This window comes from Argiope bruennichi, chromosome 1 (genome assembly GCF_947563725.1).
Source record: "Argiope bruennichi chromosome 1, qqArgBrue1.1, whole genome shotgun sequence".
NCBI classification, from domain to species: Eukaryota; Metazoa; Arthropoda; class Arachnida; order Araneae; family Araneidae; genus Argiope; species Argiope bruennichi.
This window is the reverse complement of record NC_079151.1, coordinates 132172393-132187394: the sequence shown is the minus strand read 5'-3', so window position 1 is coordinate 132187394 and position 15002 is coordinate 132172393. Positions and strand designations below refer to the sequence as shown.

General features: G+C 29.8%; 1 protein-coding gene across 1 annotated transcript in view; it reads right to left on the bottom strand.

Annotated features, from left to right (window-relative positions):
* The window catches only part of LOC129975209 (putative carbonic anhydrase 3), a 66322-nt gene extending 51320 nt beyond the window's left edge, over positions 1-15002 (bottom strand). The window contains exons 1-3 of the mRNA XM_056088242.1: positions 14901-15002; positions 10532-10699; positions 9255-9409 (exon numbers count right to left, since the gene is read on the bottom strand). Of these exons, the coding sequence (XP_055944217.1) occupies positions 9255-9409; positions 10532-10679 (303 nt within the window). The 5' untranslated portion in view covers positions 10680-10699; positions 14901-15002. The remainder of the gene's footprint in view (positions 1-9254; positions 9410-10531; positions 10700-14900) is intronic.

Here is a 15002-nt window from a genome sequence, read left to right as displayed (position 1 = left end):
TTTTATTTCGTAATACGTATACTTTTTAATTTGCAGTTTACAGATTGAATTCATGTTTTTCAGTCCAACCAATAAAAAATTAACTATTTAACAACTTAAAAAGTCTATCAACTAGGCTAGCAAACGGGTCGCCAAAGGCGGCTACAATAAAATGCCAATATACGTGACACAGATATCGCTCTTATTACTTATTGCTGAATGGCAACAGCAAATTTAAACAAATCATTATACGGAAATTTCAGACTGCTTCCCTGGATGTTTCTACAGTTGCATTTGATCCAATGTTTCGCTAATTAACGAAGCTGTATAAGAAATGTTTGGAGAGAGCTGGTGTTCCATTAAGTAAGAGAAAACAAGATGTAAAAGAAATAAAGAAATAGACATCAAACAGAAAGTTGAACAAATGTTAAAACAGATTTAACTGTCGTCAGGTGAATATTCATAATGATTTAGCTATTCTATACAAATAGTTTAAAAAGTCAATCATTTAGGCGAACGAGTCGGTCGGCAAAGACGGCCAGTATTGACTAATAAAAATATCTCCATCTTAGTTAACATGCATTTTCAAATTAAAAGATTGGAAGAAATATTTAAAACTTATGTTGAAAGCTGTACAGCTGATGACAATAAATGTTAATTAGTCAAGAAAGCGAGAAAGGTTTTTAAAATAAAAAATAAAAATAAATGAATATACGATTGAAGAAATGAAGAAATAGGTTACAAATTTAAGACGTTTTGAAGGGGAAAAAAAATCCTTTCTTCATTTCATTAGAAATTAAAAAATAAAATTTAATTTTTAATTAAATAAAAATTTACTAATATTTTTGCATATATTTATTTTTGAAACACCATCACTTAATATTATTTAAAATATCAGCTTGATTTTTTTTTTTTTTTTTGTGTGTGTGTGTGTGTGTGTGTGTGTAATGCTGTTGAGTGATTGAATTAAAATATCAGTGTAGTGATGAAACATTCTTAAGTTATGTACCCTTCAAACTTTAAAAAAAAAGATTCTAAAAAAAAAAAATCTGATTTATATTTTTTAGCATTGAAAATTGATCTTGTAATTTATAAGAATTTTGTGTTATTTTTAAACTTTTGTTCCATTTTCTAACCAATATGTCATTGATTCTATATACAATAAAGTATAATATTCCAGGCATTTGTTTTGATTGAGAATGTTTGAAAAAAAGATCAAATTCCGAGCAAAATGTTTAGAAAAAGTTAAAAAATAAAATATTTTTGTGCGATGTATAAATGTCATTTGAAATTAGAAAAACATTGCTTCAAATTTCATTATTTACAAAAAAATAAAATAAAAATAAGCCTTCAAACGTAGTCGGATACTTTAAATTAAAACAGAGAAATTTTAGGAATCCGAAAATTAATTGAGGCCATTTCTATTCGAATTTTAGAAAATCTTGACATACCGAATGCAATAAAATATTGATTTTTGAAGCTCTGTGAAGAGAGACCGGCCGGAGAGCAACAAGTACACCAAGCGTAGGAGGGTTGCTATGGCAACTCCCGCTAAGAATAGAGTTCCCAGAATGCAGGGACTTCTGGGAAGGGTTTTACTTGTTGCTTGTTTACCAGAACTGAGCCTCCGGGATAAAGACCTATCCGAGGGGTTTGGAACAGGCGGGAAGCGGGAAGGAGGTAGCAATGGCGGCTTTTCGATTATGATGTTTTGAATTAATATGACATCAATCGTTGTACTCGTGGTTTCGCTCGCGTTTGTTTTATAATATGGACGTGAAAAATCAGAGCGCATTTATGCTCATGTTGCATAATTTTTATATTCTGTTTCTTGAGAATTTCAAAATAACTTCACAAAATTGACTCAAAATCAAAGAAAAATTGGTAATGGAACTAACTGAACTTTACTAAGAAGCTAAATTTTAAGACGGGATGCATTTTTTTTTTTTTTTTGTGATTATATGTTTTTAAGTTATGGTGGGAAAACGAGGAGTTAAAGGAACTCAAAAAGGTTTTATAGCATAATTAATTCTTCCAGGTGCTGAGGACTATGTGTATTCAAATTTTGTTTGAATCCATCGAGAAATCGGAATTGTAAAAGGTTTTAGCTAATAAACAAACAAACGGAGGTTCAATTACAAATAAACTTCAAAGTTTTGATTAATTAATGATACGAATTACTTATTTTATAATTTTAATGATTTAATCATTTTACATCAATTTCAAATTAGTAAAAACTTAATATGATTAAGAAATATATTTTCTCAGAATCAGTTTGAAATGTTTTCATTTACTGGGAAAATTCGTTCCAGGAAATAATTTAAAGATTATTTGGACAAAGAAATTTATGCAATAAGAATTATTCATAAAAAATATTTTTTCAATCATTTTATAATTAATATATTAAAGGAGGAAATTTATTAAAATCTTGAATGTTAAAAAAAAATAACAGAATCATTTTTCACTATAATGCAAACAAACAAACAAACAAAAAAAATACTACCGTCGTAATTATTACTTTTTAATTTTTTTTTTTTTTTTTTTTTTGTCTTTTCTCAGATGGGAAATACCTTTATTGATATGCACAATTTTTTTCGATTGAGACTAATACAATTAAAACAGATGGTATATGTGTAATAATATTTTTCATTTAATTAATTTCCTAATTTTTAGCTCATTTCAGCTCATATTAACTTCATTCTAAAATATTTTCCTGATCCCATTCTACTTTTTCTATTTAATTAATGCAACAAAAGCTTTGTGAAAATGCTTTCATCAGCGGTTTTATTCCTCCGAGAGAAGGAATAAAAAATTGCGGACCTAAGCAAATTCTTCTAAAAGATCCCTACGATTCCCTTGCCAAAATTGACACGTGTAAAGAAATCCCTATCAAAATCTCACAGTATATAATCACAGGGATAACCTTTTCATTAGCTTTTCTTCATTTCGTTTTGTGTCGTTCCGTGTAGAACTTGTCGCTTCTGCTTGTTCATAAATCATGCCTCCCGGGATGCAAATAAAACGAAGTTAAAAATTCAAAATGCTTTATCTTCCTTCGGTCACGACTTTGCTTTAAAAAATTATATATATATATATATATATATATATATATATATATATATATATATATATATATATATATATATATATATATATATATATATATATATATATATATATATATATATATATATATATATATATATTCCTTCCTAATATATATAATTAGGGAATTTAATTTAAACCCTAATTAATTTCTTAATTTCTATCTGAATTCAGCCCTTATTAACTTCATTCTAAAATGTTTTCTTATTTTCTGATACAATGCACTCTTTTCCTATGGATTCCTATAAACCTCCTCGTTCCTCATTTAACGAGTGTTTCGTTTCACCAGAAAGATTCGGGAACGAATTATTCTCACTAAGCGAGGTTCTGCTGTATATAATATAATATTTTACAGTTTGCACAGAACATAGGTTATTGTTCTGTGTTAATATCTCCCATATAAGCGAGATTTCAGAATCTTTCTCAAATCTTTTAATTCCGGATTTGTATGCAATTTCCAGAATTTCAACTTCAGCCATTCTATAGTCACCTCTAGAATAGCAAAGGATTTATTCAAGGTATTTGGACAGCATGAGTTCCATAATTAAGCAAATGATTACAGCAAATGAAATTCAATTAAATGGTTGTTTTAAAAGATCTATGAATTTAAAAAACAGCAATCTGGTAGTAAACAACGGTTCAGTTTTTCTTTAACTGATATAGCCAATGACATATTTATATATATAAAAAAAAAAATGGGATCCAAGACAAATATCAAAACTATGTTCCTTTCCTCTTTTTCATTTCGAATAGGATATGCATCTTTTCAAACGATTTTATTTCATGTGTTTCCTGTCTGTAAGAATTTGAAATGGAAAATGAAATTGGTAATTGATTTTTCACTCAATACCTCATGTATCCGTATTCTAAATTTTTGTACAATTATTGTTTGTTCTGCATGACAATAGAAGAATATTTTAATTATTTTAGAGTTCTTAATTATGATTTAATATATTAATTTTAACTAAAATTGATTTCAGGGAAGGACGCCATTTGGACATTAAATTGAGAAATGTTATTTTTAGATCCTAGATTATTGGTAACCATGAATTAAGAATTCTAAAAAGTAGAAAACAATAAAAATAAGAAATATATATATATATATATAAGAAATAATTCTTTTTAAATCGAAAATCAAGCAAGATTATAAAGAAATAAAAACCAATGCATCTGTAACAAGGAAATTCTTAGATATTCATTGAAAATTAAAATACAATAGCTACCACTTAATGTGATTACTTCATTCACAAAATTTATACTCAGTGAAGTGAAGTCACTAATTAAGAATTTTGATAATATTAACTGATTGATAACATTAGCTGAATTGGTAAAGTCATTTTTATTTTCACCATATCAAACGAGAATAGAGAGAGAAAAAAAATTATTCCTGATTCAGATGTTATTTATTTCAAACATACCAATAAACGTTATTAATAATTGTTTATAATTTTTCCTAATAGTTCATTTATAAACTGCCTGTACTTGTATGCTTCTTTTAAAATTTGCTGATTCCAGGTTTCAAAATATCAATTGCTTGACTCATTTCTTTGGAGGGTTTCTTCAATGTATTTATTCCTGGCAGAACTATCAACATTTATTGTTTAATTCTTACTTTCAAAAAACTAGCGATTATTCAAAATTTTACAAAAATGTAAAATTTTCAACTGTGTTGCAGTGTTGCATTAATAAATTTTAGGTAAACTTTCGTATCATTTAAGAATTCCAATTTTATCTTTAAGTGACAAATTCAATTCTTTTTTAAAATCTCTGTTTCATTTATAATTCAATCGTTAGTAGTAATGATTTATGTCTGTCCAAGCAAGACATAGCAACTTATCTGTCTGTTTAAATCAATCCATATCACTCTAGTTTAGACGAAAGAATATGAGTCCCATCCCATTAGAAAGGCGGATCCCAGATGTATCCTTACAAATGTTGTAAGCACTCCACGAATGTCAATCATTAACACTAGCTAAAAATGAAGAATCCGGAAACCTACTTGGAAAACTGACAACATTAAACTATGTAGTGACCAAAAGAATATTTTTATGCCCATTTAAATACGCCGAATCAGAATCAGAGGTTTTTTATAATATAAAGCGAATAATAAATTTAACCGCGAATACCTTAAGCAGTACACACTGTACATTATAGATAATTTTAGCTTACTTAGAGTAATTCTAAAAGAATTTTACGCCGTTATGGTTTTGTGTTGGCATCAATAATTTTGATGAAAAAAATTAATTTTCCTAAAAAAATTTAAAATATTATGAAAAAGAATTAAAAAATATTCCTAGAAGAAAAATAATAATAATGCGAACTAGAATAATTACTATTCTAACTATTATATTGTAACCCCTGACAATTGTGCTTGCCTCACTTTAGTTGCGCTACTGATGATAATCTTGGATTTTGAAATGAAAAACAACCGATTTTGTTTCTACAAATTAGAGTGTTGCAATCATTCTTAAATATAAAGTCAAACTTTTCTTTTACGCCGGAAATAAACATTAGGTTTGTTTCTGATTCCTAATAGTTATTTTTCTTTTATTGTCTAATAAATATTTTTTGTCAGCAAAATAAAAGATCTTCGGATTATACGAAATATCAGATTCCTGGTGTTCGGATTACAGAATTTCCACTGTATGTAGTGGTATCTTCGGACTCATTTTTATATTTGCAAACAAATAAATTTGAAAAAACTTGCCGAAAGAAAATGAATACATTATGTCAAAATTTTCTCTATATTAATTATATAATGAAGTATAATTATAGTTAACTATAAGCTATTAATAACATAAACCAAATTCACTAGTTGGAGAAATTCACAGAATATGCAGAAGAATCAATTCCGAAAATTTCCCGCTTCCTCTCTATCAAAGCTGTTATCCCTCCTTCTCCCAGATAAAAGTGTAGGCTACAACAGCTCAGATTTTTATTTTTAGAGTCCCGTAAATGAGTGTTTTGAGCTCTGTTTTATAGAAAAGAAAACCTAATATGCATTTTCGGCGCCTTTTTTTACAACCAACTGAACCAAAATTTGACACAGAGCACAATTTTAATTACAAAATCAAACATCAACTTTCATTAATTTAAATCGTTGGGCTTTAAAGTTATCGCGTTTTACATGCATGCGAAAGTATAGACCGATCGACAGTCAAGCCCTTCACGGTTTTAGTTCAAAAATTAAGGCAGACCTGCACTAACTGCTAACAAGAGGAGGACACGGGGTTGAAATCTCAGATCGGGATGAGATTTAGTATAATGATACTATACATTTAGAATGTTCATTCGTGAAAATATTAAAACAGAATGGCCAGTCAATTCCGAGAAAATGGTCCTCAAACTTTTGGTAAAGCTTATATACTGATAACTTGACTCCCGTCCTGATAGCCAACACAATGGCATCATTGTCTAGGTAACCGTCTCGTATAAGAACGGTCAGGGTTCGAACCTGGTTAAGAATTTTTTTTCTTTTTTAATAACTTTTTTCATACAAAAATAAATAATTATTATCGAAATACATAATATTAAAATTTAAAAAATATATACATAAATATAGATGCAGTTTTTTTAAAAAAATATTTAAATTGAATTAACGATTCACAGATAGTTTTGATTAATATGCTACTTATTTTTATGCAAGGATAAATGTTTATTATTTTAATAGTTAAATTATAATTTAATGTTTAAAGGAAAAATAATTAAAAATTTAACATTAATGGCTACAGATAATTCAATTTGCTTGCATCATTTCCAAACAATTAATTTTCAAATTCTTGGATTTTAATAATAATAAATTATCAATTCTAACTGAACGAAGTTATATTTATATCCAAAACTGAAGGGAGCAGCTGATATTTGTTAAATATATAAGCAAACGTCCCCAAAGGCAGTAATCAAAAGAAATAGTAGAGAGCAGGTGTTAATTTATTGAATGCGTAGGCAGATGGTTCAAAGCGTATTAAGCATATGCAAAATTCTTATTTAATCGAACATGATCAAGAAATAAATTCTCGCCAAAATAGTATAAAAATTCAATCAGTTGTACACCATCAATTGTCATCACCAATTTTTAATAAGATGATAAGGTATCCATGTTATGTGCCCGGCTTTCTGATGAGAGAGAGAGATGTTTTTAAACGCAAATGAAGTTTGTTTTACCATAGATCTCTTAAAGAAACCTTTCTCTTGTGGACAATCATCATTTATCAGCTATGCAAGATGTCGAAATATATTTTTTTCCAATGTTTTTACTACAGTTACCATTCTGGTTCTTGTATATAATCGAAAATAAATGCATATAGGATAATTTTTTAGAAATATTGAAAAACATTTTTACGATGTGAATATTTATAATTAATAATTATCACTGTTTATGTTATATTTATTACTATTTTTTAAATATTAAATTATAATTTAAGTATTAAAATAATAAAGATTTATCCTTGCATAAAAATAAATAGCATATTAATCAAAACTAACTGTAAATCGTTAATTCAATTTAAATAATTTTATTTTTTTTAATGCATTTGTATTTATATATATATTTTTAAATTTTAATTTTATTATTATATATTTCGATAATAATTATTTATATTTGGATAAAAAAATTAAAAACATATTAATTAAAAGTATTTGTAAATTTTTAATTGAATAAGAATTATTAAAGAAAGAAAAAAAATTCCCAGCCAGATTCGACCTTTATTCTTGCTTTCCAGATTCGACCATCTCGTATACCTTCAGTATACGAGACAGTTACCTAGACAACCAAGCCATTGAGATCATCGGGACGGGAGTCAAGTTACCAATATAAGCTTTACCAAAAGTTTGAGGGCCATTTTCTCGGAATTGACTGGCCATTGCGTTTTACTATTTTCATGAATGAACATTTTAAAGGTATGCTATCATTATGTTAAATCTCATCCCGAACTCAGATTTCAACGCCGTGCCCTCTCCTTGTAAGTCCAAGTATGAAATTTTATTCATCTTGTTCCTAAAGTATTATAGTTATTATGTTCACTTGTATTCGGACAGACAGACAGACAGATAAACTTGCGAGTGAATTTCATTCAAAGTTTGATGGAAATCTATAAAGTTGTAGTAAACACCATATACCGAATATCATTCGTCTATCTCAAAACATGTTTTAATTGTGGATTTCATAGATTTTATAATTTCAGAAATATGTTTTTGAGAATCTCGATGTCGATTATAATATTTCCTCTTTGTGTGCTTCGTATACGGGGAAAAAAAAATAATAATTCAGTTTCAACCCACGTGAATAACGGGATATATTCTGCTAAAGTGCAGAAATCAGTAAATATGCAGATTAGCTAGCTAATCTGCTAATTAACCAGGCCGATCCGTTAAAGTGAGGAAAATTGTTTCATTTCTCAAATTACCTGAGTAATCTGCGAATTACCTAGATAATCAGCACATTACCTACTAGGCGCTCGTTAATCTACATATTAGCTACTAGGAATCAGTTAAAGTGAAAATAAGATATTTGCTGGAACAACAGCAACGTTTCTGTGAGCTTAAATTAAATGTTGTTTATTCATTTTTTGATATCCAAAGAATCAAGTTAATACAATCGAACAATCAACACATTAGTTGATAAAATCAATCAGTTGGAAAACTTCAATACAAAGTATCAAATGGTTTAACATGTTATTACAATCAAGGAAATGAATCAGTTAAATGTATAAAATTATGCTTACTTACTAGCGTAATCTATAGATTGGTGACACTGCATAACAACTAGTTTTTGCGACACCTATTTGTGGTATATTCAGATTTTTTGTCACATTTTTTGAAGCCCTTCCCGGTATCAAGGGATTGTTTTATTTCTCTTTGACGTAAAGATATTTCTGCAATTGGGTCATCTTTGGTTAAAAAATCTCTCTTTGCAAACGCTGGCGAAACCAAACTGAAAATAAAGGGAGAGGGGGAGGGTGGGAGTAGGGAAAGGAAATGAGAGAAACCAACTTTTGATCTTTACCAATACTGAAACCGCAAACGTGCACATTACCTAGTTAAAAGGCGGAAAACTCTTGATTTCGCACTTTGACGGAGCAAATCAAAATCTTCACATTAACGGCTTTCGAACTTTAACGGTAACAGATATACAACTGAAATATTCTTGCTAAAGTTTGAAGGAATTCTACCTCTCCTGGATAAGATTTCCCATCAATTCTGTGTTCGGATCCTTTATCGTTTGAACTTCCCCAGTGGAAATGCAGTTGTCGAAATGTATATTTTCCATCCAAGCCGCCTCCTTTAATGAAGGGTGGGTCCGAATTTCTTTCTGCCTTTATTAACACTGTAACAGGAATAAAAAGAAAATGTTATCAAAACATCTTCAATTACTCAATCAATCTGCATATAATAGATACTATGAATAATATACTTAAGAAAAAAATCTGTACGGTGGAAAGTTCAACAGATTTGTAAGGCACAGCCGAAAAAACGAAACACCGTCAACAAAACACAGCCGAAAGCGTGCACAAAATAACACTAGCAGAAATCAACAACACACAAGTAGCAAATCATTATTAAACAACCGCAACAGCACACAACTTCTGAAGAGTATCATTGAAAATCAACATAGAGAAAAAGAGAAAATTCACATAATTATTCGCTTGAGCTTGAATACTATTCTCTTTTGTAACCCAAAGAAAGAGATTATTCTTCTCTCGTTTTGATTATTGACTGATTCTCGTACGTACGCCTCCGCTTTTTATAGCTCCAGTGAGAGGGAATCGAATATCTTTAAAAAGAAAATAAATTTGATTGAAATCTACTAGTCGATATCCTATCATATCGACAAGGGTGCAAAATTGCCAATACGTTCAAGCAAGATGACTTTGGATTCTTTCGATTTGTTATTCTTTGACAGTATGACAAATATTGGATAGAGGATTTCAACTATATTTAATTTTTATATATATACGATCTATTGCATTGTGTAGACAAAATAATGAACTAATATTTTGGAATATTTTTCTTTATCACGAACTTAGACAAGACTTTTGAAACTTGCTATTTAAGCATATTGATGTCATCGGTTAAATTTCTGTAATAACGATGAGCACATCCTATCACTTACATGGTCAGTTTTTCAATAGTTCGAACACTGATTTATCTCTATGTTCTTAACAAGCAATCGGAGTAACAGTTATCATCGATTGTTGTTATTCGTTAGTATCATTGTTATTATATATAGTTGGAAATTGATTTAAAATAATTGAGTCATGAAATTTGAAGCATCTCTCATTCTTAAAGCAAAGCTACATTTATATTTGCACAATCAACAGTCGCTATATGTGACCACGTGACCCCAATAAAATTTCGACACCAGTCGAATATCTTAGGACTGATATTGTAAGCATTTTAAAAAAATTGTGCGATGGTGTAATTTCAGGAAAATAAAATGTAAAATTACCGGTGTGGCCATTGTTTAGGATAACTGCATTTCTGAGCGGTCTGTCATATCCATGAAATTCTAGAGGCTTTAAAAAAGCGCTCTTCAACGCATCTTCTGTGTCAATGTCCACAGGAGATTGCTGACTCCCGCCACAATTTCTAAACATTTTCGGCCATTTTGAATAACCTAGAAAAGACACAGATTAATTTAGATGAATTGATTTCAATAAACCAGTTATCATCAAACGTTTCAAGCTGAAAACGTGCTTCTAACCCTCGTAGCAAGTTAGAAACTGTTCAATACATATACAGGGTGTCCACTCTAATGGTGAGCCAGCAGCTAATTTTTATTCTTAGTATGCGAAGTATACACGAGAGCTGCCTAAAAAGTATCCGACCTTAGGCCAGGAAAAATATATTACTTACGTGATGAAATTGGGTCCCTAATCCCCTTCAAAGTAGGCCCCCTTGCGCCTTCACACGCTTAGTTCAACGATCCTTCCACTACCGAAACCACTCCCAAGTGGCTTCTTTTGGAATGTGTGTTCTGTATTATCTCTTTTCTACTTTCAAAACGGATCCTGTGATGGGCCGGGACAACCAGGAGTCGCAAAGAGCCATATCTGAAGAGTGGGAAGGTCGAGAAATGCCTGAAATTCCATGTGTCACCAAGAAAGCATGGATCAGGTGTGACAAATGAGCCGAAACATTGTCATAATGCAACTGCCAGTTTTTCGTCTTACGGAAGTCTGGTCTTTTGCGCTGAACTGCATCTCCGAGTCGACGTAAAATTTTTTAATAGTACTCCTTTGTCACTGTTTGTCCTTCTGGTAAGTATTCATTGTCGTCTCTATCGATGTGCGGCCCTTTTTGAATATGTTTAACCAGTCCTTCACCTGTAGCATTCCATCGTCTCCAAACACTTACTGAATCTTAGGAATTGTTTCGCTTTGAGAATCAATGTGCTTTTGACAAAATTCGTTGCAGTATCTTTGCTCAACTCGTTCAATCATCTTGAGAGAATTAAAAAAATCTGACTAACACCTTAATAGCCTTTTACTCAACGGCCAGTAGACAGAGACTGATACACTTGAATATGGAGAAAAAAATTCAAGCATGTGCATTAAGTTGCTTTCTTCCACTGCGCACAGTGGCGCTGCTCTAGCATCATTACCCTACGAAGGGAAATTCAAGGGCGGATTCTTTTTAGGATGCCCTCGTATAGATAAAATATAGTAATATCAAGGAAGCAGAACTCGAGAAATATTCTAATAGTATAAACATATTTGTTTTTTGAAGTATTTGATTTTTTTAATAGTAAATTCAAAATGTGCTGTGATAAAATAACTATGTTTATAACCACACATTGGTATGCCCAGTAAAAAAGTATTTCGAATAAAATCACTCCAAAACTAATATAATATGTGAATGTACGGTAATTCATTTTCATTATAATACACTTAAAATAAAAAGTTTAAAAAAAATACTAAAGCCCATTTATTTTGAAAATTAAAAAAAAGGTATGGTGTTTCTCATTAAAATTATTAGTCTCATTAGTATTACCCAGAAATATACACTTTGTAAAAAAAGTAAAAGGACACTAGATTAAAAAAAAAAAACTTTTTTTTTATTTATTTTTACTGCAATTATTTTTTTTAAGAATCCTTTTTAGATCATTCAACGAAAAAATATTAGTATAATTTCCATGATATTCAAAAATAAAGTATAAATGACAAAAAAAAAAAAAAAAAAAATGGTTTCCTTCATTTGAAGTCGTGTAAAAAAGTAGAAGGACAGTTATAAAAAGAACAAAATATAAACGGTTTTAATAAGAAATACACTTTCCATTAGCTTTTATGACTTCGAATATTCTGTTTGGAAATGAATCATACAAAAATTGGATTTCTGTTTGACAAAAATTATCCCATGAGGTATTTAATGCCACTCGAAACTCGGAAGAGAGATTCAAACTACTTCCCACCAGCGTGTACTCGACGAACAAGCATTTCTCAGATATTTTCTACTACATTCAGATAGGGGCTTTTAGCTGGTCATGATAAAACCTGCATATTATTTGGTGAGAATCCATTTTTAACTCCTTTGGAGGTGTGGATTGAGGCTCCATCTTGTTGAAGCATCTAATGTTCTCATAATTTAGAGCCATAAGGGAGAAGCTCAGAGTTCAGAACGTCTGTAATGTCGTCTGTATGCTTCTGCCTACCATTGAGAAAAACCAAACTTGTTCTTCCTCCTTAACCAACTGCTAACCAGACCTTCATACTTCCTCCTCCCACTTGTCTAGTGGAATAATACTGTTCTTCAGACAATTTCTGACATATTGAATCAGACAATTCCAGTAATATTGATAACCGTCTGAACCATCTAAATTAAACTTTTTTTCATCTGAAAACATCACAGAAGTCCATTCTGTAGTCCATGGCATGTATTCCTTAGCCCAAGACAAACGATTATTTATAAGTGTTTGTTTCCACTTTGGAGGATACCTCCGTTTTTTGAAAACGAATCGTTTGAACCTTTGGATGTAGTTCTACACTGTTTGCTTGGACACATGAAAAAGTCCTGCTTGATTTCGAGCTTTTGCAAAACTTCCACTACTCCTTTTAAGCTCATGAGTTTTCTTTCATCATGAGGCGTTAAATTTTTAGGAGTACCAGTCTTCTTTCTTACACCATTTCTGTTTGGATTTTTAATAAAGTGAGAAACTGTATTGAGGCTGATGTGCAGTATACGAGTTATCTCTCTAATAACTTTACCTTCATTTTTATAAGCAACAATTGGACCCTTTTGAAAATCATTTAAGAATATAATTCTAGGCATTTTGAAATTAAAGCATCATTGAAATTTTTAACAAAATACTTTTTCCTGTGAAAAAAACATTTAAAAAAAGCATATACTTACTCTTCTACTCGTGCACATTCCACCTCATAGAAAAAATGTAGTATGTGTCCTTCTACTATTTTTAAATATTGTAAATCATATATTCTTGTCTTTCTAATTATAAATAGTGGCAGCTATTTCATTTTTACATGAAAATAAAGAAAACATTGTTAAATAACACCTACATAAGAATCTATTGGCCAAGATAAAAATATAAAAGAAAATTTACTGAAAATGAGTGTCCTTCTACTTTTTTTACGCAGTGTATAAGAATAGGTTTAACAGATACATAGTTAGTATAAATATTGTAGCATAAAATTTCATATGATTACTAAAATTTTCTTTATATAAAAAAATTGAAAAAAAAAAAAAAAACATGCTTTGAGAAAATGGAGGGAATTAACTTACTTTTTTATCGTACATTTTTGTTAATTACAACTTTAAAAGTTAATTCCTGAGTGTTTATTTTTAATTCTATATTCATGATACATTTCCGTTATCCACAAAATTTTCCCTATTTTATCAAGACAAAATTGAAAAAAAAAAAAATGAGTTTTTGAAGTATTTTGATCTTTTCAAAATCTTCAGTCACAGAGGAAAGCAGATCTAAAAGAAACCAAGATGAGAAATAAGCCTCTAATGGAAGTTTTTAATCGAATGCAAAAATTGCTTTAATACATCGACTGCCACATAACTCATTTAAGTTGCGGAAAAAATACATTTGTACTCCAGAATGTATTTGTATCATATTTAATAACTCTGAGTTCAAACGCTTTCGCCTTTTATGCGCTAACAAACAAATGGATAAAAAAATATCACATTCTCTTTTAACCCTTCTTTGCTTGATGCAAATTTCCATCACTGGCAACTTTTCTTTCACGATTATTACGTAATAAAAAATGTAGCTATAAAAAAATAATAATAAAAAGTCGCATTTATTATAGCGGGTTTGAACTTGTCATTCCGCTGTTTGTTATGGTTTGAAGAAACGTGCGATTTTTTGAATATTTTTTATAACTAATCTGAGATTTCTTTTGCTAATAAAAGGATAGTGAGTGGAGAAATTTAGAAGAGAGGAACACCGAACAACTTGTACTGAGCTTAGCATGTTAATTTGCATGATGAGGGGTATTTCCATCATAATGTTTTTTAATTATTTTATATTATATATTTATAATAGGATTTTTTTAAAAGATTTTTGCTTTAGAGCCTGAATTATATTCCCCTGATTTATTTCACACACACACACACACACAAAAATGGAGAGAGAGAATCATGCAAAGAGGGGTGAGTATCGGAATATATAGTTACATAATAAATATTAAATATAGATTATTCTTCGATCTAAAAAGCTTATAAGGTCATATCACAAAAATGTAAAAATTGACTTCATTCATATGAAAAACTAACCCAACGTACATTTTTTTAAATACTTTTAAATTTAAGCTATTACTTGGAACAATTTATGTATAATATGCCGAATAAGATACCTGTTTTTTTGTTTTTATAGCTCCATTTCAAGATATTTCTACGAATTATATGTCTTTCATCGCTCCTTGATAGACTTTCGTTTATCTTCCTTTGAAATATCT